The sequence below is a fragment of the Lynx canadensis genome, chromosome F2 (genome assembly GCF_007474595.2).
Source record: "Lynx canadensis isolate LIC74 chromosome F2, mLynCan4.pri.v2, whole genome shotgun sequence".
Lineage (NCBI taxonomy): Eukaryota > Metazoa > Chordata > Mammalia > Carnivora > Felidae > Lynx > Lynx canadensis.
The window spans coordinates 37,159,550-37,185,367 of record NC_044320.2 but is presented as its reverse complement, the minus strand read 5'-3'; the positions used below and the strand labels follow the sequence as shown (position 1 = coordinate 37,185,367).

At 37.5% G+C, this 25,818-nt stretch overlaps 1 protein-coding gene across 1 annotated transcript in view; it reads right to left on the bottom strand.

Annotated features, from left to right (window-relative positions):
* RGS22 (regulator of G protein signaling 22) overlaps positions 1-25,818 on the bottom strand; it is a 144,392-nt gene that overhangs the window by 112,847 nt on the left and 5,727 nt on the right. The window contains 2 exon segments of the mRNA XM_030304390.2: positions 199-420; positions 15,032-15,094. Coding sequence (XP_030160250.2) covers positions 199-420; positions 15,032-15,094 — 285 coding nt within the window.

The window sequence follows — 25,818 nt, the reverse complement described above, 5'->3', positions numbered from 1 at the left end:
AAATATCAACAAAACTGCTAGATTAAATTGGCCATTTGATATGAAAAAGATGATACAACAACTAACAAATTCTATGTATAAGTACAATAAAATTTAATAAATATAGTTACATTTCAGAAAGGCAAGCCCAAGGAACCTCATGTTAATTTTACCTAATGCTTTAGTTACCTAGTATATTTATCAAGTATACTTTCTTACCATAATATTGTAGTTGACATTAATGGTCTCATTTTCATAGGGGGCATTCATTTGAACAGGTTTAATATCATTCTTTCCTTTCCTTACAACATCATAGATGGGATTTCGAGGTTGCTGGCTTTGTAGAATTTTTTTCAGTTGCTTTTCCAGAAGTTGTGGAGCATTGTTAACTACTTCAAAAACTCCATAATCCGCATTAAATCTAATTGCCTCTGAAAAGGTCTGTAAGATAGATTTGGGGAAATAAGGTCTTAAATTTGTATAAACCAGAAACTCACTGTCTCAAAGAAGACTTGACACTTACATATATGCATATATACATACATAAAGTTTTGTGTACTTAATCATTACCTCTTCTCTTTTAGGAGCTTAGAAATCCCTTGACTACAGATAAGGGAACCCACTGAATCCTTCCTTTCCAATGTACTTACACCATGAAATAAGGATGTACTGTGGCAGAAATTCCCTTTGCAGTATCTCTGTGTTTCTTTGGAACTGGAAAGAAATACACACCTGGTCTCTATGAAGCAATGCTATTCTCTTAGGAGCGGGTGGGTTACTAGGGAAGAATGAGTAAAGGAAGAAGAAAAAACACTCGCGTTATCTCTTTCATCCCCAGGAGCCATGAAAGCTAAAGTACAATGCCTTGCCCAAAAGGATAAAATTAAGTACAATGTGTTCTTCATTTAAGACTATTTCAACACCGTTCCTCTCACTGTGGAAAAAAAGAGAGAAAGAGAAAGAGAGACTAACATTTCTGAGCTTTTCACAGTAATTACTAAATGTTGCCAAGTTTTACTTAAAGTCAGTCAGTTAATATACAACAATATTCAAACAGTGAGTTTGAATGCCAATTTGCATTAAGTAGCTCTGTAACTTTGAGTAAATAATTAAACATGTTTGGCATCTCCATCTCCATAACAAATAAACAGTGGATTGGCTGTGTCTTTTCCCATTTTGCCCTCCAAATCTGGAATCAAGTTTCCTTTTTCAGAATATTAACTTATTTTAGGATACCTTTAGTGAACTATTTACTCATGTAGATTAATTTATAAATGTCTATCCAGGTGGTAGAAGACATCTAGGCCTTCCCCTTGGATTAGTAAATGTCCTAGGGAGAACATCAATTCTTCCAAATTTTACTAAGAGATTGCTAGATATACCATAGTTAAAATTTAATAAATGATAGGATGTCATAATGTTGGAGTTAGAAATATATACATACATATGTAAAAATATCCATATATATGTACGTATATATACATATTTTTTAATTATTTTTTTACATTTATTCATTTTTGAGAGACAGAGCATATCAGGGAGGGGCAGAGACAGAGGGAGACACAGAATGTGAATCAGGCTAAAGGCTCTGAGCTGCCAGCACAGAGCCTTATGTGGGGCTCAAACCCACAAACCATGAAATCATGACGAGTCAAAGTCAAACACTTTCCTGACTGAGCCACCCAGGCACCCCAATACATACATATTTTTTTTAGTGTCAGATAACGTCACATCTCTAAAGACTGATCATCTCCCCTTCTAAGGAATTTAAAGTTCATGGACAATAGAATTCAATATGAAAGTCAGTCTACTGGCCAAAAGGCCTCAGGGCTAAGATTTCCCCTCAAAAATGACATGTATAGGCCAATGGACAAGTAATACAAGTGACAGTAAATTGTGTACAAGGTTTCTTCAATAAATATATTTAACTGCATGTGTCTTTCAAACATGAGATTCAAACAGGCATCACTTACCTGAATGTCAAATACGATCTCTGAATTATACTATCACTAGACTAAACAGATAAATGAGTCTGCTGATATCAAAGACAAGATTCATTTGGTAGGAGAAAGCAACTGAATTAAGCTTGGTAGAGAATGGACATAAAATATTAGCTGGGGTTGGGGAAACAGTACAGTATACTGCAAAAGACCATCTGGAAAAGATTTCTTCTAGTTCTGAGTATCCATGGAACAAGAGGGCAAGTTCGGCCTTTATTTGTTTTCCTTTCTTTTTTCTGCCTCCTACCCTCACACCTGGTGGACAGAGGGACACAAAGCTGTGATAATCCAAAGCCAAGAATGCCAGTTAGTTAGTTCTATGAACAAATAAGACATTTCCTGCTACTCAAGTTAGAAAAATAATGACCCAGTAAAAAAAAATTTAGAGGGACTGTGACATTCTGAGACCCTCAGTAGCCAATGTTACTCAGTAGAAAGGAGTTAAGTTACAGTTGATATAAATAACGGAAGAGACAAGAACTACCGTTAACTGGCCATCTACCATGTGCAAGCATGTGACAGACACTTCAAACGCACTATTTTTCCACATTCCTGAGATCATTCTTTATTGAAAGTGGACACTCAAGATAGTTATGTGATGGACTATGGATTCAGAGCAATGAAGTGCTAAATCGGGGCTATCAAAAAAGTCTATCTGGTCCCAAAGACAGCACATTTCCCCTTCTTTACGATTTTATTGCCTCACATACTGATACTAACCACGTTCTCTAGGCCAGGCCCTGTGCTAAGCAATAACCCTATAAACATAGTGGATCTGGGATTCAAACCAAGGTGTTTTATCAGTAAAGACACACAAGCATGAAGCAGCATGGTACATATGGGTAATTTTCAGCAGTTCCATGCAGTTAGAATATAACTAGAATAGCTCATAGTTGAAATTGTTTAAGGAACAGAGGAAAGACTTGAGGTAGATGAGGTAGATAGGACCAAATCATGGAAGGCTTTGCATGCCATTTTAAGAAGGATAAGCTTATCTTGATCCTTGAAATAGGATGGGATGGGAAAATCCTAAATTGGGAAGTAACTATGATTTATGTTTTAGGAAGATTCTCCTGGTAGCAGTCTGGAGTTTTGTTTGCTGGCTCTTGAGTTGGTGAGGTAGAATGCTCACATCCCACAAGCAGAGCCATCCCCAGGCTCTCAGGAGACTGGCAGTTACCTCGGAGCTACCGTCATCAGAGCCAGGGTCAGGGTGGCAATAACTCCCTTGCATGGGTTACTGTCCCCAGCACACACAGGGGCTAGGGCAGGGTGTAAGGCAGGTAGTCAGCAATTACTTTCATTTTCAACTCACAAAGCAAAACTATGGCTGAAACAAGTGATCTCTTCATGGATTTCCAGCACATCCCCTAGTAAGTGCACTGCAGAACTCTGGGTTCATGACTACAGACTGCTTTAAACACTGAGCTGACACATAATTTCAGTAGGCATCAGTAGATGCTGTGGATTAGCTCGCTCAGGATCTGTTCCAACCCCCTGAAATGCAGAATCTGGACAACTAAAAACTGTATCACCCAGACTCCCGTGTGTTTCAAGTTACACGTGTGACTCAGTTCTGCTACTCATATGCACGAAATACTTGAATTCTGAAGCAAGTGGAGTAGGGAAGAGGCAGAGTCTATCCATCCTGAGGAAGGAAAGCTGAACGACATAAGTACATGAAAGTGAGGAGAGAAACTGGACAAAAAGAAGTACTTTACAAAAAAAAAAAAAAAAGACAACAGAAGCTAAGCTGTAATTGTGTCCATGATTAAATGACATGAAATTTAGCTACATAAGATGTTAAAATACTTAGAATTTTTAAATTTAAGAATTTATCTCAGTGGGGGAGGCACCTGGGTGGCTCAGTCAGTTGAGTGTCTGACTTCGGCTCAGGTCATGATCTCACAGTTCATAAGTTTGAGCCCTACATCGGGCTCTCTGCTGTCAGCACACAGCTGGCTTCAGATGCCTTGCCCCCCTCTCTCTGCTCCTCCCTACTCCCTCAAATCAATCAATCAATAAATAAAAATTTTTTAAAAAGAATTTATCTCAGTGGAATTAAACTGTGATAGAGTCTATGCCAAGGGGATATAAGTGCTTTCTTATTTTAAAAGCCATGATTTCCAATGGATCTCTGAAGATCCTTAATAGCACTGTGGTTCTAAGATTATAAAAGGGGCAAATAACTGATTCAAAGCTTCCCCCAGTTCACTTATTTCAGCAACGACCAAACTTTTGAATGCCCAAGGGCCAATTATTATCCCGAGCAAAGAGGATACAAACTGAATAAAACACTTGCCTTTGCAGGAACAATACATGGTCATTCTTTTTTTTTTTTTATGATGAAGAGTCAACAAAATGCTGAAATAATTTAAATTAGTGTAACATGCAAATGCTAAAGGGGAAATCTGTCCACAGAGAGAGACCATGGTAGTTAATACTAGGGTGTTTTTTTTTTTTTAATCTAGTTATTGTACTTTAAAAGGGATTTGGCTAACCTAGAAATCTATCCAGAAAAGGATAAGCAGAATGATTAAATGAAAGAAACGTTGGGTAAAATCACTTTGCTTTTCTAGGATTTATCATAAAAGGGGTTTTAATTAAACAATCCCAAGGTGCCTTCCTTCTTTGATACTCCATTGATCCACAATTGTCTCTCACAAAAAGAAAGTCTGTATCTTCTTCTTTCTAATAAGATCATCCAATTCCACTGTTCCTTTGTTATTTTACTCATTTATTCAATAAGTTTCATTGAACACTTATTAAATAAGCTATCATGATAGATGATGTATTGCCACATTGAGTGAGCCAGTCCAGAGTACTCTCCACAAAGCCCCAAATGAAATGGAGACACAGATATGGCTTCAGAGTATGCTGATCCAACAAAGACGAAAGGATGTAAATACACGGAGACAGTAAAGACTCATCCTACAAGACAATGAGCCCTACAGCTGGCATACAAGGTGAAGTCATATTTAGTCAAAATTATCCCTTGAAATCCTTGAGAACACCCATAAGGTATAAAGTCGTCCTACTTCTCAAGAAGCTGATCACAGTGTTTCCTCTGGAATTGAAATGGGTTACTGATTCTTCGGTTAGGAGCCAGATGAAATGGTGGGCTTGTGTTTACAACTCATGTTATACAGAGATATGCATGTTTAACACTAGAATCCCTTTCAGCATGATCAGTTCACTACTCTAGGAAAGGCGAGCAGGAAGAGACCATTGGGGGAACAGCAGATTCTCATCTTCTGGCTCCTACCCTTATCAAGATGTTCATGGATGCGTATGTGTGTGTTTATGGATTAGTAAAACAGACAAAACCATCCTCACTCTTTAAATCACCCTCACTCTCTCTGCAGAGCACGAGTAATTCATTTTGAGTAATAACACATGTATATTGATGAACTGAAAGCAGTTGGACATTGCTGAAGCTTACTAGTCAAGAGGGAATTAACAGGATACAAGCCTGGAGAGAAAGGCAGAGGATGGGTTCATCAAAGACTTTCTATTATGTGCATAACTCCCAACTCACTCTCTAGAGTCTGTGGTTCTCAGAGTGTGGTGCCTGGACCAGCAACATCAGAATCACCTTGGAACCTGCTAGAAATGCAATTATCAGGCCCCTCCCTATAATGAGAAACTCAGAGAGTGAGGCCTGGTATTCCGTGTTAACAAGCCCTCAGGTGATTCTAATGCATGTTCAGATTTACGCTGCTTTAGGGTGATGGGGAGCCAGTAAAGAGTTTTCAGCTGGGAAGAGACAATCCAGATCAAGACAAACTTTAACACCCACCTTCTGTCCGCTACTTCATGTAGACTTTCCCGTGTATTCACATAAGTGGAGGGGATGACCATCTAGGTTCTGTACGCAGAAGAAAGAACCCTGCTCTTTATTATGCAAAGTCCTGTTGTCTGCTTTAAAAAAAAAAAAAAAGCATATATATATGCTTATATAAATATATAAATATATATATATGCTTATATAAATAAATATATATATATATATATATATATATACATATATATATAAAAATCTTGGGCACCTGGGCGGCTCAGTCGGTTGCGTGTCCAACATTGCTCAGGTCATGATCTCAGGGTTTGTGAGTTCAAGCCCCGCATCGGGGCTGCTCGCTGCTGACAGCTCAGAGACCACTTCAAATCCTCTGTCCACCCCCTCTCTCTACCCCTGCCCCCCTTGCATGCGCTCTCTCTCTCTCTCAAAAATAAACATTTTTAAGAAATCTCTCTCACACATCAAGTCCTTTGTTTTCACTATTTCTCAGCCTATCCACAAAACTCCCACAGTTGGTTTAGTATGTGACAATAAAAGACATGTGAGGTGGGGGAGAGAGAAACAAACGAGGTAGGAAGTCTCTCTCCAGAAAAAGCTGAGTAGGCTGATTTAGAGAACTCTCAACTTTTAATCATATGACAGGAAAAATCTTCAGTTTGAGCCTCAAACCCAATCCTCCGCAAGCTGCTGCAGACTGCTCTTTCCCTTGCTTAATTTTCTTATTTCAAGGGTATCGTTTTCCAAATGTTCTAAAACGAACTGACCTGAAGGCGGTGAAAGCTAACTTTGTAGTACCAGTCATCCATGTGCGAAAAATATTTCCACAGAAAAAGCAAGTGCACGAAAATATTTTTACCACAATAAATTGCTGGCTCCACATTTCTTTGAGAAGAGGAGGGGGGGAAAAGCCTGTGAATAATTAGTGATGTGCTTAAACTGCCAGCGGAGCACCACTGAAACTTACTGGGTGCCAAATTATTTAGCTGAACAGTATTTAAATTAAAAACTAATGACTAGGTTAATTTAATACATGTTCATCTCTGCTCCAACTCTGTCTCTCCTAATTGAGTTCCAAAGCTGTATTTTAAACATGCATCCTAGTCAGCGAATGAAAAACATGTGACTACTTGACTATAACAAGTCAGTTACCAATGACTTCTTTTAATCTAAGTTTTACTGTCATTTTAGATGTTTCACCATAAACTATTTGCTGGACATATTCACCAATGGGATGGAAGGAATCATGTGCCACATAAAATACATAGAAATATCCTTAGTTAATAAAATGAATTAACATTTGGTAATGTGAGTGCTTTATGTGTGAGCTACAAGGCTTATCAAAACACCCAGAGGTATAAACGCTGAACTAGGCAGTACTACCTACACTCTATCAACACCTTCAAAAATCAATCTCAAAAAGTTAAAAGTATTTAACTTTTGGCAGCGGAAGACCCAAGCCCTGCATCCCCCTTTATGCCACTCATTCCCCAAATCCGTACTCTCTTTCTCTTTCTCCTTACCCAACAATCTATCCAATATATAAATCCTTCATAAAGCTGCAAGAAATTATAATAGTTTACAGATTAAAGAAAAAAGTGTGGAGAATCAGTCCCCAAAAAAGAAGTTATGGTAAAATTCCAAAGGCAAATAGCTAAGCATGGTCTGGCAAACACATGACATACCTATCCTTGCAAGGAGGGTATGGAACAGGCCACCCCTTCGGCTTCTGCAGACCATAAATGTCACAAACATTCTAAACCACCCACAGAGGACCAACCTAAATCTGTATGTGGGCTCATCTACCCAATCCCACAACAGTCACTGAGCATAAAACACACAAAACAAAACCAAAAGGGGGGAAAAATGTTTTCACACTATAGCACAGAAGAAAACTTAATAAGCAAACACTTGTCCATAAAGAGTTGACAGAAAAAAAAAAAAAGACAACCTCCCAGACACCAAATGAAAACAATATCTGAATATGAACCTGGCAACAGAACAAACGGAATGAAGTTATGAAAGCTAGGATTTGGAAAGTGCCATAATCATTTATAATAGCAGCAACTGTCCTGGATTCCCCTCATCAAAATAACATGGAGGCAGGCTACCAGCCATCAATTTCTGGATCTTACAATGTGTCCCATGGGTGTTATGGGGTAATGGAAAGAAGGAGGGTAGGAGCCAGAAAGCCTGATTCCTAGGCCCATTTCTGCCACAATCCAATCTGGGACCTTGGGCATGTCACTACAGATGTGGAAGAAGATTGAGAAGTCTCAGAAATCTAGATGACTTAAGGGAGGGACTTTTGGATTGAGAATATTATAATACATATCTACACTGTCTATCTCAGGCTTAGATTGTTGCGTTTTTTTGGTGGAGGAGGAAATGGTAGAGGAGGTGAGGCAAAAGAAGATTAGAAAGTTTATTTGTTTATTTAAAAATTATCTTACATGGAAGATGTATAAATAAATAAAAAAAAAACAATCATCCTCAAGAAGCTTTTGGAGATAACAGAAGAAAGGGACCTATCCTTGGCCCCAGGAAATTTATAATGTAGCTCCTGAGATAAAAATAAACAGAGAAGATTAATCAAATTTTCTTTAGCTGGGAAAGTCTAATCTGCCACCTACCATATATACCACCATAAAATATTCCCCAAAATGATTTCCTAACCTATATCCAAATATCTCCAATCACAGGAAGTTTACTCCTGTGAATAATGTCATCCCTATTGTTCTGTTCTACTGTTAGAAAACAAACTTTAAATGTCTTTCTTCTGGTGATTGAAAATCAACTTCCTCATAAATGCTGGCCTTGGTTGTGCCCGCCAGCTTCACAGAACAAGTTAACCCCTCTTCCTCAATCAGATCTTGAAATACTTGGAAAAAAGCTGGTCCACTCCAACCCTTCTACCCATTCCCCAGCCAGGTTCAACACCCACACTTCTTTCAACCCTTCCTCATCTGACATGGTTTCCAGAGTGTTCATTGGCTGAATCTCCCCAAGTCTGGTTTGGCAGAGCAACTCCTAACCTGTGGCACCAAGAATGGAATACAATATTCCAAATGTAGTCTGACAAGTCAATATGATTTTAAAAAAAGACAAAGCAAAACATTTATTGAGTGCCTTCTATGCTCCAGACTAATATTTTTCTTGATTTTAACTATACCTCTGTTAATGCCCCCTAAAAATACATCAGCTTTGTTTCAGACCATTTCAGATTACCACAATAAAAATAAGACCAGATTCTGTTCCTCCACTGCCAGTTCTATAGTTCTTACAGCATAGTAGGACAAGTTTTTGAGTCGTGTGGACCTGGGTGGACCTTGTCACTTAACTAGCTGAGTGACCTTAAGCTGGAAAAACACTAGTTCACTTGCAACGTTTCATCCAAGACCCTGATAAAAATAATTTGGAAAGTCAAAGCCAATGACATATTTGTGTGGCACAGAAGTTTATTCTCCAGACTGACAATGACCTACTAATCTAATTAAGGAGTGACTGCCCCTCATGTTTCAGGATCAGAAGATGAGTTGGTCTAGTTAGTGAAGGAAAAAGAAAGAGAAGCACTAATTCTGTGCCAAGCACTTAACATACATTACCTTGTTTCATTACAACCTTATAGGATACTTACACTGTTTTCACAGAGAAAGATATCAAGGTATTAAGTAACTAAAGAATGTTTCTAAGATCACAGGGGTAATATCTGCCTCACTTCTATTCTAATCATTACACTGGGGCATGGACACAGGAAGAATATGTGTGGTCAAGGTGGGTGGGGGTGGCTCAGGGGAGGCAGGAAAGATTGTGCAGGATGACACAAGCAGAATGAAGCGGGAGGTAAAACTAGAAAGGTTAGATTCAGGCCACATTGCAAAAGGTCTTGAACTCCATACTAAGGAATGTGGACTTAAATCTGTAGGCTATTAAGTGTCAACCCCTACTGGCTACAGTTAGAGAACGTGTTCAAATATTTGAAAACTAACTTCACAGGTAATGATATGAGCTTAGGAGAGACAAAGCCGTATAAGTGGAGCATGTGTTGGGTGTATTATTTTAGATAGGCGTGGGAGGGATGGTTTCCTGAGCAGAGGTGACTTAAATCAGGGAGAAGGTGAAACAAGTATCTCAGGAAAGAGCACTCCAGCCTAAAGGGCCCTGAGTATGCTTGGCATATTCATGGTGGAGAAACATGAAGAGGGCCAGCTAAGCCAGAAAAGAATTAATAAGAGGAAGAGGCACAGGAAATAAAGACCAAGAGATGGCAAGAGCCAGATCATACAGGATTCTGGATTTTATTCTTAGTGTAATAAGAAGCCACCTTTGAGGGCTTTGAAGTAACATGGTTCCATTTATCTGTATTAGTATTATTACTTTATTGCTATGATTATGCTTTACTGAAACTATAATACATTAAATTTATGGCTCCCTAAAATGCCAGTCCATAATGCTCCAAAAAAAGAGAGCTCAGTTTGACACATTTATTCTCAATAAACCCATGCTGGCTTCTAACTCTTAGCTAAGTGCTAATAAACCAAACATTATGAAGCTGTTCTAGAATTTTGCCTGGAATTTGGTTTGAGAATTCATCATTCTTTCTCCTCCATGTCCCCAAATTCTTTTTGGAAACCTATTACCATATTTCCCCTTCTCCTATCTTGTGGCGTGAAGCATGGGTAGTTAATAGGTAGATTACATTGTACCATATGTAGCTGCAAAGGAATGAGAGAGATTTTCATAGGGTGGGGGGGACACAGAATGAGAGAATGTAAAAGAGAAGGATTTGGAGAGACAGAAAACAGGAGAGAAGTGGCCGAGCTCGGCCACATGGGATATATGAAAGGGTCAAACTGCAGGAGTCTGCTTGGGTGGGACGAACACGTGACCACAGAGACACTCTGCCATCTCACCTGAAGCCTGAAACACACAAAACACACAAAAATGGTAACATCAATTCTGACTGGATGGCAGGACTATGGCTCAATTTTTCTTACATTTAAGATAAATTTTCTCTAATAGTATTGTTATATCACTTCTATAATTTAAAATAGATTAAAAAAAAAGAAAGGTAGGGGAATTTATGTTCTAGAGCAAGTAAAAGTCAAGATAATCACAAAACTTGAGATGATGACATGTAAATCTTGAGAAATTGAAATCAGACCCAATATAGACAATTTTCTTTTTAAAATGTCACAAAAATTAGAGGAAAAATGGAGAATGCAGAGCCTAGAGGAAAGACAATATACTCAAGAAGAGCAAAATTCTGACAATTTTGTGATGCTGCTGGGTTTTTTATAATATACAACCGGATGATGAAAAAGTTGCAAAATCAGACCAGGGGCACCTGGCTGGCTCAGTTGGTTAAGCGTTGGGCTCTTGATTTCAGCTCAGGTCATGATCTCACAGTTCATGAGTTTGAGCCCTGCATCAGGCTCTGTGCTGACAGCGTGGAGCCTGCTTCGGATTCTCTCTCCCCCTCTCTCGCTCTGCCCTTCCCCCACTCACACACACAGGGACACACTACCTCAAAATAAATAAACTTTAAAAATAAAAAAACAGGGGCACCTGAGTGGCTCAGTTTGTTAAGTGTCTGACTTCGGCTCAGATCATGATCTTGCAGTTCATGAGTTTCAGTCTCATGTCAGGTTCTGCTGCCAGCTCAGAGCCCGGAGCCTGCTTCAGATTCTGTGTCTCCCTCTCTCTCTGCCCCTCCCCTGCTCACACTCTGTCTGTCTATCTCTCTCTCTCTCAAATAAATGAGTATTTAAAAAAAAGAAAGAAAGAGAAAAAGAAAATCAGACCAAACAAGAACCCATGAGGTATCCTGTACCATCACTCGGGCCTGTTGCTGGAAAACGAGAGGTGATTGGTGTCTCAGCCTAACCCCCATAATGGATCCAGAGGCCTGGCTGTGCCAAATGGGGGAGAGACCACAAATTCTTTTGGAAAAAGGAAAATAAGACAAAACAACAAACATGCATGCATAGATACATACATACATGCAAAAACTAATCTAGGCAAGAGGGTGCATCTAGTACTGTCTCTTCAAAAGACATCTTCAGTGGCTAGGCTTTAAGAGATTCAACATATCATGGCCCACTCCCACTCTCACCATTACTATTTAACAGAGTACTCAAAGTCTTAGCCTCAGCAATCAGACAACAAAAAGAAAGAAAAGGCACCCAAAGTGGCAAGGAGGAAGTCAAATTTTCACTATTTGCAGACAACATGATAGTCTATGTAGAAAACCCAAAAGACCCCACCAAAAAATTTCTAGAATACATGAAACCAGCAAAGTCGCCAGATACAAAATCAACATGCAGAAATCTGTTGCACTTCTATATACCACAAACAAAGCAGCAGAAAGAGAAATCAAGGAATCAATCCTATTTGCAATTGCACTAAAAACAATAAGATACCTAGGAATAAACCTAACCAAAGTGATAAAACATCTACACTCTGAAAACTATAGAACACTTATTAAAGAAATTGAAGAGGACACAAAGAAATGGAAAAGCATTCCACACTCGTGGATTAGAAGAACATTGTTAAAATGTCTATACTACCCAAAACAATCTGCACATTTAATGCAATCCCTATCAAAATACCACCAACATTTTTCATAGAGCTAGAACAAACAATCCTAAAATTTGTATGGAACCAAAAAGGCCTGAATAGCCAAAGCTATTCTGAAAAAGAAAAACAAAATTAGAGACATCATGATTCCAGATTTCAAGCTATATTACAAAGCTGTAGTCTTCAAGACAGTATGGTACTGGCACAAAAAGAGACACATAGTTTGGTGGAATAGAATAGAAAACCCAGAAATGGACCCACAACTATATGCTAAACTTACCTTCAACAAAGCAGAAAAGAACATCCAATGGAAAAAGACAGTCTCTTCAACAAAGGAAAATGGGAAAACTGGACAGTGACATGCAGAAGAATGAAACTGGACCACTTTCTTACACCATACACAAAAGTAAATTCAAAATGAATGAAAGACCTAAATGTGAGACAGGAAACCATAAAAATCCGAGAGGAGAACAACATCTTTGACCTTGGCTGGAGCAACTTCTTATTAGACACATTGTCAAAGGCAAGGGAAACAAAAGTAAACATGAACTATTGGGACCTCATCAAGATAAAAAGCTTCTGCACAGGAAAAAACAAAAAACAAAAAACAACAATCAACAAAACAAAAAGGCAGCCTACAGAATGGGAGAAGATATTTGCAGACAATATATCTGATAAAGGGTTAGTATCCAAAACCTATAAAGAACTTATCAAACTCAAAACCAAAAAATCCAATTAAGAAATGGGCAGAAGACATGAATAGATACTTTTCGAAAGAATACATCCAGATAGCTAACAGACACATAAAAAGATGCTCAAAATCACTCATTATCAGGGAAATATGAATAAAAACCACAATGAGATACCATCTCACACCTGTCAGGATGGCTAAAATTAACAACAGGAGAAACAACAGGTGTTGGCGATGATGCAGAGAAAGGGGAATCCTTCTGCACTGTTGGTGCGAAGGCAAATGGGTGCAGCCACTCTGGAGGTTCAAGAAACTAAAAACAGAACTACCCTAAGACCCAGCAATTGCACTACTAAGTATTTACCCAAAGGATACAAAAATACAGATTTGAAGGAGTACGTGTACCCAATGTTTATAGCAGCATTATCAACAATAGCCAAACTCTGGAGAGAGCCCAAATGTCCATTGACTGACGAATGGATAAAGAAGATATGACATAAAAATATATAAATACACACACACACACACACACACACACACACACACACACAATGGAATATTACTCAGCCATCAAAAAAAGAATGTAATCTTGCCATTTAAAATGATGTGGATGGAGCTAAAATGTATTATGCTAAGCAAAGTAAGTCAATCAGAGAAAGACAAATATCATATGATTTCATACATATGTGGAATTTAAGAAACAAAATAGATGAATATGTGGAAGGGAGAGGGGAGAAGAGAGGGAAATAAGCCACAAGAGACTCTTAATGATAAAGAACAAACTAGAGGGAGGTGGGTGGGAGATGGACTAGACGGGATATGGTACTAAGGAGGGCGCTTGTTGTGACGAGCACTGGGTGTTGTAGGTAAGTGAAGAATCACTGAATTTCACTCCTGAAGCCAAAATTGCACTAGAATTTAAATTTAAAATAAGTTTTAAAATTTTAATTAAAAGTAACATATTATGGCCCACACCCTCTAAAATTACTTGTGACATTTTTATATTCCAAAATTTCCCTGGTAAATATGTTAATGAAAAAAGTTTTTGCATTTGTATAATAATGAAAACCTTTTATCTCTCTTTTATTTGAAATTCCTGATTAACTTTATTTGCCAAGCACTGTAAGTGTTTTTATGCATTCCATCTCACTTTCCCCAACCCCCTTGATACTTAAGTATATCAGTCAATGCTCTGAAAGACTAAAATTCTATTATTTGGCATCCACCTATGTCTTATTTACTATTAATATAAAATTCTAGTTAACTTAGACACAAATTCCACTTTAATATCTGTACAAAAGGATGACAATAATTGCCTAGAGTCAAGAAATACAGTTTTTTTTTTTGATATTTTGTCTTTATCACCTCTGTTCAAAGCCTGAAACAGTGCCAAATACAATAACATCAGATTTTGTACAGAATACTTCTTTTCTAGTTTATCCACATTTATTATTTTTATTATTATTTTTTGTACAAAATACTTTTAATGGTTAGAAAAATTCCAGCTTTCAGGGTGCCTGTGTGGCTCAGTTGGTTAAGCATCCAACTTTAGCTCAGGTCATGTTCTCATGGTCTGTGAATTCGAGCCCCACATCAGGCTCTGTGCTGACAGCTCAGACCCTGGAGCCTGCTTCAGATTCTGTGTCTCCCTCTCTCTCTGCCCCCACCCCCAGCTCATGCTCTGTCTCTCTCTGTCTCTCAAAAATGAATACACATTTAAAAATTGTTTTAAAAATTCCAGCTTTCTTATTCATTCATTCATTCATTCATTCACTCTTATTGTTGTACAACTGATGCAGCTTTCTTCAGTAATTTCCAAATATGATTCAAACCCAAATGATTAACTCCATAAAAAGATACAAACTTTACTTTTCATTAATAATTCTGAAAGAGATTATCCTTCATAAAGTTACCTTATAAAATAATCCAGTGATTACAATATTTTGCTTTGATAATATATTCCATAGAACATAAAAATATACTCACTGGAAGGCTTAGGAATTCATTAAAGTAGTCCACAAGGAAATCATCTGTTGCCAAAGAATCTTCCTGAAAAAATATAAAACACAATATTATGCTTATACTGAGATGTTTTAAAACTTGCCAATATTATTCTCTAATTCTGCTTATCAAAAGATTATAATGTAGATCCTCAGATCTTTTTCAGTCTGTCAACAGCAAGTGCTCACTATAAATAGAACACAGTGCTACAATCTCTGGAGGAAAGAAAGAAGAAAACAGAATGGAGCACACTCTTAAAAGATTTTGTCAGTATGCCTAGCTGGAAAACAGAACACATGAAAAATATAGCACAGCACTTAAATGAAATATAGTACAAAACTCAACACAAGGTAAATTTCCTACAGACGTATTTTTATACGCTTATGTATATGATATTTATTTATATTATTATATTAAATATATTTTATTACAATAATGGCAGAATCAATAAAGACAGAACCGTGTTTGAAGTTAAAATGAAATTCAGAATGTAAATTTCTTAAATTGCCTAATGGAAGTGATAAACTAAGTAAAGAAAATATTCTACTGCCTCCTCCCCAGAATGAGACAGCTTTAGTAATCTGACAGTTAGTAATTTGCATGAAGAAACTTTGACAATGCATGTGTTCTAAGCATAAAGATTGTATATATTTTTTCCATAACTATCTCACCCACCAACATAGCCACTTTTAAAACTGGCAAAATTGGAAAGCCCCTGCCAAGAACAAATTTTCTCTTCCAAATAAAACACCTTATTTTATTAGCAATTGTTTCCATTGTGTCAAAAGCATATCATGGCATACTCTGCTATACAGTACATGTGTTTATTTTGTTATTCATAATTATATTTCCACTTTGCAAATCTAACATGAAAGCTGACAATATGACACAATGCTATTATTTCCATATGGCTGATTATTTTCTTCTTATATTGGCCAATTTTTAAAATTTGTTGAAGTATAGTGTTGCAGTGTAAGGAAGATACTCTAGCATATTGACTTGGAAAATAGATTTTGCAGGGTAATTTCTCTAAGTATTTGTAGTACAATTAGTATAGAGTTATAAATAACCACTTACAGGATTTACATCAAGGAACGTACTAAAAATCTGAACTTTAAAACTAAGGATTTAGCTTACTAAAAATCTCAACTGATTAAAACAACAACACACTTAGCATCTCATAAACCGTCTACGTTCATAGTGGTACCTCAATAATATATTCTCAAAGTTCTGACTGGCGAAGATTTAACAAAGCAGAGCAAGGCTGGTAGAGGTGATATACAGCTAATAAGCTTTCAAATTTTACCTTTCAAAGTTACTTTAATTTTCTGGACTTTATTTAGTGAACTATCTACTTTCTGCTAAGTCTTAAGAGAAATCAACTGAATTTAATAAATATTTTTAGGATCTCCTAGATGGAGGGCACTGTCCCACAGTAAGGGTGGCCAAATTTTGTACTACTGGGCTCATGATCAAAAATCCTCAGATGGGAAGCATGAGTATTTTAATTAATAACAGTAAGGGAGTACTGTCCCTTACTAATTTTTCTAAAATAGCACCTTATTTTTAAATTTTACCTATCAAACAGAATGTGCATTTCACAGAGTCAGGTGCACCTAAATATTGCTAGAATATGGCCAGTCATATGGCCATAAATTTCTAGATAATCCTCAGACGCATATATTCATTTCCAGTTGCCTCACCCTTCTCAGAGATTGTAACTCAATGAGTTCCAAACTATCTATGATGAAGTAGCTGTTTTGTTTTGTGTGTTCCCTAAGTTTCAGACAAATAACCTATAAAATACAATAAGAATGAATTACTAGAAAAATAAAATAAAAGATACAAATACAAAAGCCCAATGGTTTATTACCAAATTCAGTAGATACAAACAGACTCTGTCAACATACCATAAAGTTTTTACATGTTTGCTCTCGACTTCTGAACTCATCTCAACAAGGACTGATGAGAGTTTCAGGCAGCTCTGGTCGACAAACCCTCATCAAGTAGCACTGCCCTACCTGGTGAACAGTTTGCTTCCAGCAACCTCAGGTGCCCTGAAACTGAACCACACCGATAGGGCATTTCTCTGGCGTTCAGTCACATCCTCAGGTTTGCATTTCCAACCATAGAAACTCCAAGTATTCACAAACATCAAAATCTGTATTTCTTTTCTGAAGCTGTATCTTGCTTTCTCCCCATATGAAATATCATAACTTCTGCTGCTACCAGGGAAGTTCTGCAAGGGAAATAAGCATGGCCTCCAAGTGCCGACTCAGTTCTCCTGTTGCACTTCAACGGGAAGGCCTGCACGTCTCTAAATAAATGAGTGTATCTTCCCACTGAAGCTTCTAGTCCAACATGTTCAGATAATTTGTCATATCAGTGAGCCAATGAGGATCTTTATGAAACCCTTTACGTATTATTTATCTATCCTTATTTATTAAGGATCTTCATAAACACTTTATTCTCAAAACGCTTCATTTAAAAAAGGCCTTGATCTAAAGAAACTTACTCTTTGTAAGTTTCCACAATCTAGTCACACGGCTGTATTAAAATGAACTAAGTCGCCATGCTTGGGATTAATATATTCCAAATAACCAATAAACTGGTGATGGTTATTAATGGCACAATCAAGAAGAAAACTGAGTTACAATCAATTCCTCCATTACATCATTCCATGAACCTGACTGCAAACTTTGCAGCACAGATTCTCTGCTGAATGATGCAATGGAAGGTAGGAACATTTTTTCAGAATTGAATACACACTTGAAACCTGTTTTTTCATGTATTACAGGTGTGCCATCTGTGAAAGTGAAGTCAGCTTTTCCGTTTTTAGTCCAGACTTCTCAAATTTCTTCCTGAAAGAGGGTTAAGCAAAATAGTTTATATGTGCTGGCTAATTATGGTAGACAAAAAATTTTTTGCTTAAGAATTTATTTTGCTGAGCCCTCAAATCAGATAAACTACAATTAGTTCACCACTCTAAAACAGGCAAGATATACAAAGAAGACCTTGTAAACAAGGAAGATGAAGTAAGATATACATAGACATAAACCATAGTCCACCAAAGAATATGATACATGCCAAAAGAAAATTATAGTATTAAATGTTTCCTCTCAAAAGAAGGCGATATTATCTGGTAGGAGGAATTAGAAGAGACTCAAGTGGAGAAAATGGCATTTGAAGTAACTTCAATTCTACAATTAGAAATACATAAATGAGAAGCAACAATGCGAAGCACAGAGAAAAATGCATGAGCAAAGCAACGTGGAAATCAAAACACAGTAAAAGTGATCACGGTTAGCTAATGGCAGAAGTAGCAAAATAATCCATGTTTCCAACTTCATTTCAAGCCATTCACACATTACACCAAAGCTATTCATCTACTATCCAATGCTGAATCCTATACTGACACACCTTAGATTAAGAATGCTATCATCAGTCAGTGAATAAGACAGACCGTATTTCAAAAATTACAGCCATCAGGATGCACCTATTTTTATTGTTTCTTCCTAAATTACACATGATCTTTCTTTTCTCCTTTCGAAACAAGCCAATCACTAGACCAGAGCTTCTCACTAGGGGAAGACAATGGAGTTCAACGGGTCAAATGAAAGTGGACCTCTTCAGCCTTCAAGGCAACCAGGCACAGCCAGGGATGGCTGGGGCTCCCAGGATGGTGACTCAAGGTTGTGAGCAACCTTGTTTGGTACTCCTCATGTCCATCTTCCTCCCCTGGATAAAGTGATTTATGAGTCACATTCCACACCCACTGCTCCTCTGTAAGACACTGAGCAAAGCCAACGAGTTGCTCAAGCCCCTGGACATAGATTTATTAGCTATGTGCAGAGCATACACTGTCCCATGGAGCTCCCAGAAGAGCTTGTTTTAGATGTCCAAGAAAACAGCACAAGACAACGGTGCTGACAGCTTGGAGGAAAGGGGGAAGGGAGATCCTGGAAGGCTACAGATGACAGCTCCAAATCTCTGCCTTCACATATATCAGATATTTCTGTCCACTGGTAACCGATGTATGCCTGTAGTAGTATCCAAGCTAGATATAAGGTGATCAGTCAAAAAACGTATGCATATCCTGCAACACAGACTTTCATCATTACTTTGAAATATTTGATATGAAACATTTTATTGATTTGTTTCTTTTTATTTTTATTTTTATTTATTTTTGAGAGAGAGAGAGAGAGAGAGAGAGAGAGAGAGAGAGAGTGAAAGCAGGGGAGGGGCAGAGAGAGAAGGAGGCACAGAATCCAAAGCAGGCTCCAGGCTCTGAGTTGTTAACACAGAGCCTGACTTGGGGCTTGAACTCACAAACCTGTGAGATCATGACCTGAGCTGAAGTCAGATGCTTAACTGACTGAGCCACCTAGGCACCCCACATTTTATTGATTTCTAAATCTATTTCTTTATCCTAAGAAATATTAACTTTGTGTTTGTCATGAAAAAAAGAACTATTAAATGTTAATCTCAACTCTTGCAATTTTAAATGGTTACAAAAATTGTCTAAAAATTTTTAACTCTTATTGGGTGATACAGTTTTTTACCAATAGAGACTATTCAAGAATTATAAGGGATCACCATTAAAAAGTCTTGATTAGTAATTGCATACAGTCATTTCAACTATAAAACTTGATATTAAAAAGTTACCTACATCCAAAAAGGAAATTAAGAAAATAATTCCATTTACAAAGAATTTACTGAAAAGAAGTTAGAGAAGATATAAGTACATGGAAAGACATACCATGTTCATGAATTGGAAGCAATATTGTTAAAATGACAATCCACCCAAAGCAATCTACAGATTTAATACAATCTCCACCAAAATCCCAATAACATTATTTTTATTTTTATTTATTTTTTTTTTTTGCATAAATAGAAAAACTCATCCTAGGGGTGGCTGGGTGGCTCAGTCAGTTAAACGTCTGACTCTTGGTTTTGGCTCAGGTCATGATCTCATGGTTTGTAGGTTCAAGCTCCACATTGGACTCTGTGCTGACAGTGTGGAGCCTGCTTGGGATTCTCTCTGTCCCCACCCCCCGCCCCTCCCATGTCTCTCTCTCTGTCTCTCTCAAAATAAGTGGATAAACATTAAAAAAATAATAAAGATTTTAAAAAAGGAAGAAAAACTCATTCTAAAACTCATATGGAATTTCAAGGGACCTTAAATAGCCAAAACCACCTTGAAAAAGAACAAAGTTGGAGGACTCCTATATCCTGACTTCAAAGCTTACTATAAAACTAAAGTAATCAAAACAGTATGGCATAAAGACAGACTCACAGACTACTGGAATAGAATAATGTCCATAAATAAATCCTCTCATACATGATCAAATGATTTTCAACAAGGATACTAAGACCAGTCAGTGAGGAAAGGACATTCTTTTTCAACAAATGGTGCTAAGAAAACTTAATGACGTTGGACTCTGACCTTGACGTTGGACCCTGACCTTATAACCATACACAAAAATTAACTCAAAATGGATGAAAGACCCAAACATAAGAGTTAAAACTACAAAATATTTACAAAAAAATAAGGATAAATCTTCAAGAGCTTGTATTTGCCTGTGGATTCTTAGATATTGCACCAAAAGCATGAGCAACAAAAGAAAAAATAAATCGGGACTTTATAAAAATTTTTTAATTTTATGCATCAAAACCTTCTCTTAAGAAAGTGAAAAAACCTACAGAATGTGAGAAAATGTTTGCAAATCATACACATGATAAGCAAGAAAAAGATAAACAATCCAAATTTTTCATATGGGCAAAGGTCTTGAATAGACATTTCTATAAAGAAGACATTCAGGAGCGCCTGGGTGGCTCAGTCGGTTAAGTGGCCAACTTCAGCTCAGGTCATGATCTCACAGTTCATCAGTTAGAGTCCCACATCAGGTAAGTTTGAGCCCTACATCGGGTGAACATGAGCCCTGCATCAGGTGAGCTCGAGCCCCACTTCATATAAAACACGAGCCCCAGCTGAGCCCCACTTCTCTCTCGCTCTCTCTCTCTGCCTCTCAAGAGATTCTCTTTCTCTCTCTCTCTCTGCTCCTCTCTCACTTGCGCCCTCTCTCTCAAAAAAAAAAAAAAAAAAAAGGAATGCAATTCTGATACATACAACAACATGGATGACCCCTGAAAATGTTATGCTAAGTAAAACAAGCCAGACACGAAAGGGCAAATACTGTATGATTCCACTTATATGAGGTACCTAGAATAGTCAAATCTGTAAAGACAGAAAGTAGAATAATGGTAACCAGGAGTTATGGGAGGGGTAATGGGAAGTTACTGTCTAATGAATACAGAGTTTCAGTTTGGGAAGATGAAAAACTTGTAGACGTGGATAGTGGGGAATACTGTACCACAGTGTGAATGTGCTCGATGCCACTGAATTGTACACTTCAAAATGGCAGGTAAATTAAATTTTATGTTTTACAACAATAAAAGGTATGCACACACCATAATCACTCAACAACATGGATGAATCTTAATAACATTATGCTGAGCAAAAGACTTGCACAAAAGAAAATTAACTGTATGATTCTATTTATATGAAGTTAAATCTAAGTAAAATCTATAATCTATGCTACTAATCTATGGTGAAACATAGGACAGTAGTTGTCTTAGGGGAGTGGAGGCAAAAGAAATTAGGAAGAGGCTTGAAGAGACTTCCTAAGATTATAGAAATGTTCTATATATTAATGAATGTTTGGATTACATCGCTGGATACACTTGTCAAAATTCATCAAATGGTACCCTTAAAAAAATTTTTTTTAAAAACCTTTTTACATTTATTTATTTTTGAGAGACAGAGCACAAGCAGGGGATGGGCAGAGAGAGAAGGAGACATGAATCCAAAGCAGGCTCCAGGCTCCGGGGTCCACACAGAGCCCAACACAGGGCTTGAACTCACAAACCGCAAGATCATGACCTGAGCCGAAGTTGGCCGCTCAACCGACTGAGCCACCCAGACACCCCCCCCTTAAAATTTTTTCTATTTCATTGTGCGTAAATTTTACATCAACAAAAGAACCCCACAAACTAATACAAAACAGTAGTTTATGATATTCATGCTTAGAAATTCCTGCTTAGAAATGTTTAGGGTTGATATGTATCATGTGGATACCTGCAACTTACTTTGAAACATATTTTAAAAGTGGATTGAGGGGCGCCTGGGTGGCTCAGTCGGTTGAGCGGCCGACTTCGGCTCAGGTCATGATCTCATGATCCGTGAGTTCGAGCCCCGCGTTGGGCTCTGTGCTGACAGCTCAGAGCCTGGAGCCTGTTTCAGATTCTGTGTCTCCCTCTCTCTGACCCTCCCCCGTTCATGCTCTGTCTCTCTCTGTCTCAAAAATAAATAAACGTTAAAAAAAAAATTTTTTTTTTTTTAAAAAGTGGATTGATGGATAGATGGCATGGTGGACAGGATAGAAACACATAAAACCAAATGTAGCAAAACGTTAATAACTGTGAAATCTTAGTGGTGAGTATATAGGTGTTCACTATACAAGTCTTGCAACTTTCTCATATGTTTAAAGTTTTTCACAATAAAATGGAGGGGGGAGTTACGTACAAGGAAACAATATCAAGGTTCTTGGCACCTTATGGATGATCAGCCTTCTTAGCCTCCTGTGTACTAAATGACAGATCCCAAATCACTATCACCACCTCTAGAATAAGCCCCTGGACATGTGATCATCTTCTGACCACTACCCTGGGATCCCATCCACTAAGGGTCAGACCTAGGACCTCTGCTACACCCTGCTGTCCATAACATGCCAAATCTTATCTTCCCTACCCCTCCTTACCCACACCACACTATGAATCAGTCTTTCTAATCACATTTCAATTAATACAAGAGATCTACCTGCCCCCCAACGCCCAACCCTTTTCTATCACAAAAAGAGTTTATAATGAATGCAATTTGGCTACTGCCCAGCTGTCCAGCTTCAACTCATACCACCATGCTTCAGTCATAGCATTTTTTTTTTACAGTTCTACACCTTTGCACATGCTGATTATTCTACCTAGAAAAAAAAAAATTTTTTTTTTTGCCTTATTCTCCTGCCTACCCTTTTTCTTCCCCAAAGTCTAGAGTAGTGGTCACCTATTTTCCCCTATCACAACCTTTAACACTTCACACTAAAATTGTCTGTTTACGCGTCCCACCCACTGGATTGTGAACTTCTGGAAGAAAAAGGTTCTTTTTTATTCACTTTTTCGATTCCCAATGCTTTTAGATAATAGATAATTACAACATTTTTGTTGAATGAATGCTTGAATGATTACATTAAGGATATGAAAGCTGAAAAGACTGGTAGCCTAATAAAGACTCTAGTAAAACAATATAATTAAAATAAAAAGGAGAGATATTACAAAAAGAGGAAAAGAGTCAGATAAGGAGAACACAAGGAGAAACACACTCCACAAGGTGGCTTGTTGAAAGTGCACCCTGCTTACCATCAAAGCATTTGGGGAAATTTAAGAACTCGTGGTGTATTTCTCAGACCCATCTGATTTACAAAATTGTACTGTATTATGAATGTAGTGTATGAAGGAGGCAGAAAATAAGGGTGTCTCATGCAATAAAGACCAGAAGTATGGACCCTCCTCCTTTCATTCCTAAGAGTTACCACCACAAATTTCAATCAGCATCTACCCAGCAACAGATTTCTGTTCTCACTCTCTCTACTGGAAGAAATTCTCAAAGATCTGGGGAAGATAAAGGAAGCTCTCAGTTCCCTTTTATCCAATTTCATCCCTAATCATACCTACTTGGCTTCAGTCAGTTCATTTGGCCAAATACCCTAAGGCTTTCTCCCTGTACAAAGGTCCTTACAACCTGATATTCTAATTTAAAAGAGAGAACCTCGGGGTGCCTAGGTGGCTCAGTGGGTTAAGTGCCTGACTTGATTTCAGCTCAGGCCATGATCTCATAGTCCATCAGCTGAAGCCCTGCATTGGGCTTCATGCTGTCAGCCTGGGATTCTCTCTCTCCCTCTCTCTCTATCCCTCCCCTGCTTGTGCTCTCTCAAAAATAAATAAATTTTAAAAAATGTATCACCTCTTCTCCCATCCCACACCTTACCCATGGGTAAAAAGTTTCCCTAAGTCCTAATGCACTTTTGATTCAAACCTCAAAATTCACACTTAAACATAAACTGCTTATCCTCTTACTGTTTCACATTAAAGGTCATCTCTCCAATCAGAAACTATACCACTTTTGAGAATACTAGTGGACAATGTGTGTTCCCAGTAGTGCCTAATAAAGCTGTAAGTGCAAGGAGTTGCTTAACAATATGCTTGGTCACTAACTTATTGGTGGAACTTCTAATGCAGTTTCTGCAGTTCCAGAAAGCATCAGAAATTCGATTCCAACCAGAGAACTGGACTCCATGGAGATGGAAGAATTCCAAACAGACTAACACTTTCCAAAGGACCTGAAGACCTGTCTGTTTCCAAATGACTTCTTGGAAACACTTGTGGTGCACGCTCTTAAGAAGAGAGAGGGAACCGAGGGAAAGGAATGGTGCCTATGTCTACCTGCTCCTGCCCTCCACCATTTCCATATAATGCCACTTCTGTGTGGACTTTAATTTCACTCAACCTATACAGACAGCATAATATGAAGCTGAACGAGCAAAAGATTAGCTAAAAATGAATATCCTTCTTAATAAGTTAAATACCGTAAATACTGCTTGAAGGTACAGTCCCTCTTGTTTTGATGGTAAAAATAAAGGGATCTGCTTTTCTTTTTTTTTTTTTTAATGTCATCTGCTTTTAAAATTAATGAAACTGTGGGCTTTATATATCAGAAAATCTTAAAAAAAAAAGAAATCATTGAACTACAAAATTTTTACTCTACAAAGACTGTTTTGAGTCATGACATGCCCGCCTGCATAGTTTCAAACAGTTTTGGGGGCACAAGAAAAAAATATGATTATTTTGGATTTAAGAGTCAAATAATTAAGTCTTTAATATGAATTTATTTTCTATTTTAAAGCTAAAAATAATTTAGGAGTCACTCTCACTTTAAACTTTCCTCAATGTATACCTAACACATAATCAAATCCCAATGTAACATAAAGCAGTCTGAACTCTACTTTTCTTGCTATGACAGATTTATATTTCAGTTTTTAGGGAATATAAAAATGAGAGAGGTTTGGATTAAGGGAAGGGATGAAAAGAAGCATTCACTTTATCACTTTCATTATTTGAAGTATTTATAACAATATTCATACATTGCTTAGTTAAAAATATACTCCCAGAGGAACTAAGGAGAAAATATAGTGTATTAAATTTCTTGTGTATATATTTTCCCTAACAGAAGTACCAAAAATCAAACAAATACAAAGTTAACAAAAATACTAAAGTAGAAAAATGCCACCAGAGAGGTGTTTAAGAAATATAGAATATAGGGGCTAGTGGGTGGCTCAGTCGGTTAAGCATCTGACTCTTGATTTTTGGCTCAGGTCATGATCTCATGGTTTTGTGAATCGGAGTCCCGTGTTGGGCTCTGCACTGACAGTGTGGAGACTGCTTGGGATTCTCTCTCTCCCTCTCTCTCTCAAAATAAATAAACATAAAAAAAAGAATTATAGAATATATATTAAATGAAACTTTTCAAAAAAAAAAAAAGTGAAGTATAGCATAACGTATAAAGAACCTGAATCACTATGTCGTACACCTGAGACTAATATGACATCACGTGTCAACTACACTCTAAAAAGTTTTTAAGTAAAAAAATAATAAAATTAAAT